The 4156-nt window shown below is 31.8% G+C and overlaps 1 protein-coding gene across 1 annotated transcript in view; it reads right to left on the reverse strand.

Annotated features, from left to right (window-relative positions):
* The window catches only part of LOC100638363 (fibrillin-1-like), a 15144-nt gene that overhangs the window by 3550 nt on the left and 7438 nt on the right, over positions 1–4156 (reverse strand). The window contains exons 25-32 of the mRNA XM_020004111.1: positions 2948–3070; positions 2780–2905; positions 2623–2736; positions 2452–2574; positions 2284–2406; positions 2115–2240; positions 1817–2062; positions 1647–1769 (exon numbers count right to left, since the gene is read on the reverse strand). Of these exons, the coding sequence (XP_019859670.1) occupies positions 1647–1769; positions 1817–2062; positions 2115–2240; positions 2284–2406; positions 2452–2574; positions 2623–2736; positions 2780–2905; positions 2948–3070 (1104 nt within the window). The remainder of the gene's footprint in view (positions 1–1646; positions 1770–1816; positions 2063–2114; positions 2241–2283; positions 2407–2451; positions 2575–2622; positions 2737–2779; positions 2906–2947; positions 3071–4156) is intronic.

Here is a 4156-nt window from a genome sequence, read left to right on the forward strand (position 1 = left end):
ATTGTGTTATCTATTTCATTATTACCTATACAAGAAATCCCATTTGATTTGAGTGAATAACCAGTATTACATGAACAATGATATGAACCAGGATCGTTGGTACAGACTTGGTCACAGATATCAGTTCCCATTAAACATTCATCATTATCTGTGATTGACATGACTCGAGTTTCACATAACTGTATACTAACCTATACAGGAATGACTGTCATTACTTAAGGTGTATCCTGATAGACATTGACAGTAGTAACTACCAACAGTATTAATACAGGTTTGATTACATCCTAAAATTTCTAAATTGCATTCATTGATATCTAAAATAAATATTATATAAAATAAATTTAATAGAAATGACATACCTTCACAAAAAACAGTGCCATTGTATCCTGATTTACAAGAACAATAAAAGCTTCCATTTGTATTAGTACATAATTGTTGACAGTTACCATTATTAACAAGGCACTCATTAGTATCTAAATGATGGCAACAATAATTATAATTATAAACTTTTAAACATTACCTATACAATTAGTGGTACTATTTTCAATCAAGCCGTATCCATTGTAGCATTCACACTCAAAGCTTCCATCAGTGTTTGAGCAAATTTGAGAACAGCCTCCATTATTATCAACACACTCATTAATATCTATTAAAAGAGCACGTAAATACCTAATCTTTATTCAATGTACCAATGCATGACACTTTATTAGCTCCCATGATATAACCAGATCTACAAGAACAATTATGAGTTCCTTCAAGATTAGTACAAATCTGATCACAGCCTCCATTATTTAAACTACATTCATCAATATCTGTAAAAATGAGTGACAGATACTGCATTGAAGTATAAATGAAAACAAACCTGTACAATTATGACCACTTTCATCAACTGCATAGCCAGTCTCACAGGAACAAGTGTAACTGCCATTAGTATTATCACATGTTTCTTCACATCCTCCATTATCAATGATACATTCATTAATATCAGTACAAGTATGATTATCAGATTCTAGTAGATATCCAGTTAGACAACTGCATAAGTAACTTCCTTCTGTATTGTCACAATCATGTGAACAACCTGATGTTTGCTCAAGGCACTCATTAATATCTGAAAATTAGAATATTTATTTTCAAAAAAATTTGTTTTTACCTGAACAGAATTTTTCATTTTGTAATCTGAAACCATTCATGCATAAGCAATCAAATAATGGTATCTTGTTAATACAAATATGTTCACATCCTCCATTATTAGTAATGCATTCATTGATATCTTTATAAATCAGTACAAATGGTCAATATAATTTTAGTGATCATACCTGAGCAGTTCCTTCCATCACTATTCAAAGAATAACCAATTTTACAAGAACATGTGTAGCTACCAACAGTATTACTGCATATTTGCTCACAATCACTGTCTATACATTCATCAATATCTACAGTTCTTAATAATATGGTGTTATACTAATCAGATCTTTTTACCTATGCAAGTGCTTCCATTTGAATGCAGTATGTAACCAACTTTACAGCTACAGTAATGACTACCAGGAACATTGTTACATAACTGATCACAACCGCCATTACTGGAATCACACTCATTTATATCTATTAGGTTAACATGGTTAAAAAATAATTACTACTCTCCTAACCAGTGCAGTTGTGTTCATCAGTACTCAGACTATATCCAGTGTCACAGCTACAAATATATGAACCAACAGTATTGGTACAGGTATGATCACAGCCACCATTGTCTTCAATACATTCATTATTATCTGTGTAATCATCGTAAAGTCAGTTATCAATGCATGCAATGTCTAACCTGTACAGTTGGTGTCACTATTATTAAATGAATATCCTTCTTGACACATACAGTAATGCCCACCATTAGTGTTTACACATATCTGTTCACATCCTCCATTGCTGATGGTACATTCATTAACATCATCACAATTATGATCATCACTGTTTAACTGATACCCAGTCAAACAACTGCAGTTATAACTACCAACAGTGTTGTTGCATATCTGATCACATCCTGATGTTCCTTCAATACATTCATCAATATCTGTATAAACATTGAAAAATATCAAACAGTTATGTATTATTAATAAACAAACCAGAACAAGTATTATTAGTTTGAGTATCCAATCTATATCCAGAGTAACATTCACAATAAAATGAGCCATCAGTGTTAATGCAACTTTGTTCACAAATATTAGGATTAATCTGACACTCATGATTATCTGCAATGAATAATTCTAATTGTGCGATGTATTCCATTTATACCTATACAAGAAATCCCATTTGCTTTGAGTGAATAACCAGTATGACAAGAACAATTATATGAGCCAGGATTATTGATACAGACTTGATCACAGATATTAGTTCCCATTACACATTCATCATTATCTGTGATTATAATTGATATCAAGTTTTTGTACTTAATTTACTAACCTATACAGGAATGACTGTCATTGGTCAAAGTGTATCCTGATTCACATTCACAGTAGTAACTACCAACAGTATTAATACAAGACTGATCACATCCTGAAATGCCCAATTGGCATTCGTCTATATCTAAAATGATAAATGCTATATGTAGTAAATTTAATAGAAATAACTTACCTGAACAGAAAACATTGCCACTGTATCCTGATGGACAAGAACAACTGAAACTTCCAATTGTGTTAGTACATATTTTTTGACAGCCACCATTATTAACAAGGCATTCATCAATATCTAATTGTGATTACTAAATTATTATTGAAATTCTCAAACATACCTATACAATCTGTGGTACTATTGTCAATAAAGCGATATCTATGATGGCATTCACACTCAAAGCTTCCATCAGTGTTGGAGCATATTTGAGAACAGCCTCCATTATTATCATCACACTCATCAATATCTATTAAAGAGAATGTTAATGCCTAATCTTTATTTACTGTACCAATGCATGACATTCCATCAGCTGCCATTAAATAACCAGAGCTACAAGAACAGTTATGAGTTCCTTCAAGATTAGTACAAATCTGATCACAGTCTCCATTATTTGAACTACACTCATCAATATCTGTTAAAAAGTTTGTGACATTATATTGCATTGAAAGTCAAACCTGTACAATTATGACCACTGTTATCAACTGTATAGCCAGTCTGACAGGAACAAGTGTAACTGCCATTAGTATTATCACATATTTCTTCACATCCTCCATTATTAATGATACATTCATTAATATCAGTACATGTATGATTATCAAGTTCTAGTAGATACCCATCACGGCAGCTGCATAAGTAACTTCCTTGGGTATCTTGGCAAATTTGAGAACAGCCTGATGTGCCTTCCATACACTCATTAATATCTAATTTTAATTGAAGGTTAAAAATATTTAATCTATATCAACTTACTAGAACAAAATTGAGAATTTTGTGACCTAAATCCCAAGTGACACAAGCAAGTAAACAATGGTTCTTTATTGATGCAAATTTGCTCACAGCCACCATTGTTAGTTATACATTCATCTATATCTATTAATGTCACCAATATAAGATAATTAAAAACAAAAGAATAATACCTGAGCAGTTTCTACCGTCACTATTCAAAGAATAACCATTATTACAAGAACATGTGTAGCTGCCATCAGTATTACTGCATATTTGCTCACAATCACTGTCTATACATTCATTTATATCTATATTTCTTAATAATAATGGTGTCATACTAATCAGATCTTTTTACCTATGCAAGTGCTTGCATTTGAATGCATTATGTAACCAACTTTACAACTACAGTAATGACTACCAGGAACATTGTTACATATCTGATCACAACCTCCATTACTGGAATCACACTCATCTATATCTATTAGGTTAACATGTTTAAAAGGATAATTAATATTTTTCGAACCAGTGCAATTGTGTTCATCAGTATTCAGACTATATCCAGTGTCACAGGTGCAAAGATATGAACCAACAGTATTGGTACAGGTGTGATCACAGCCACCATTGTTTTCAATACATTCATTAAAATCTAAGCAATCATCATAAAGTCAGTTATCAATGCACCTAAAGTCTAACCTGTACAGTTTGTGTCACTATTATTAAATGAATATCCTTCCTGACACATACAGTAATGACCACCATTTGTGTTTATACATAT

The sequence above is a fragment of the Amphimedon queenslandica genome, unplaced genomic scaffold (genome assembly GCF_000090795.2).
Source record: "Amphimedon queenslandica unplaced genomic scaffold, v1.1 AMPQUscaffold_12401, whole genome shotgun sequence".
Classification (NCBI taxonomy): Eukaryota; Metazoa; Porifera; class Demospongiae; order Haplosclerida; family Niphatidae; genus Amphimedon; species Amphimedon queenslandica.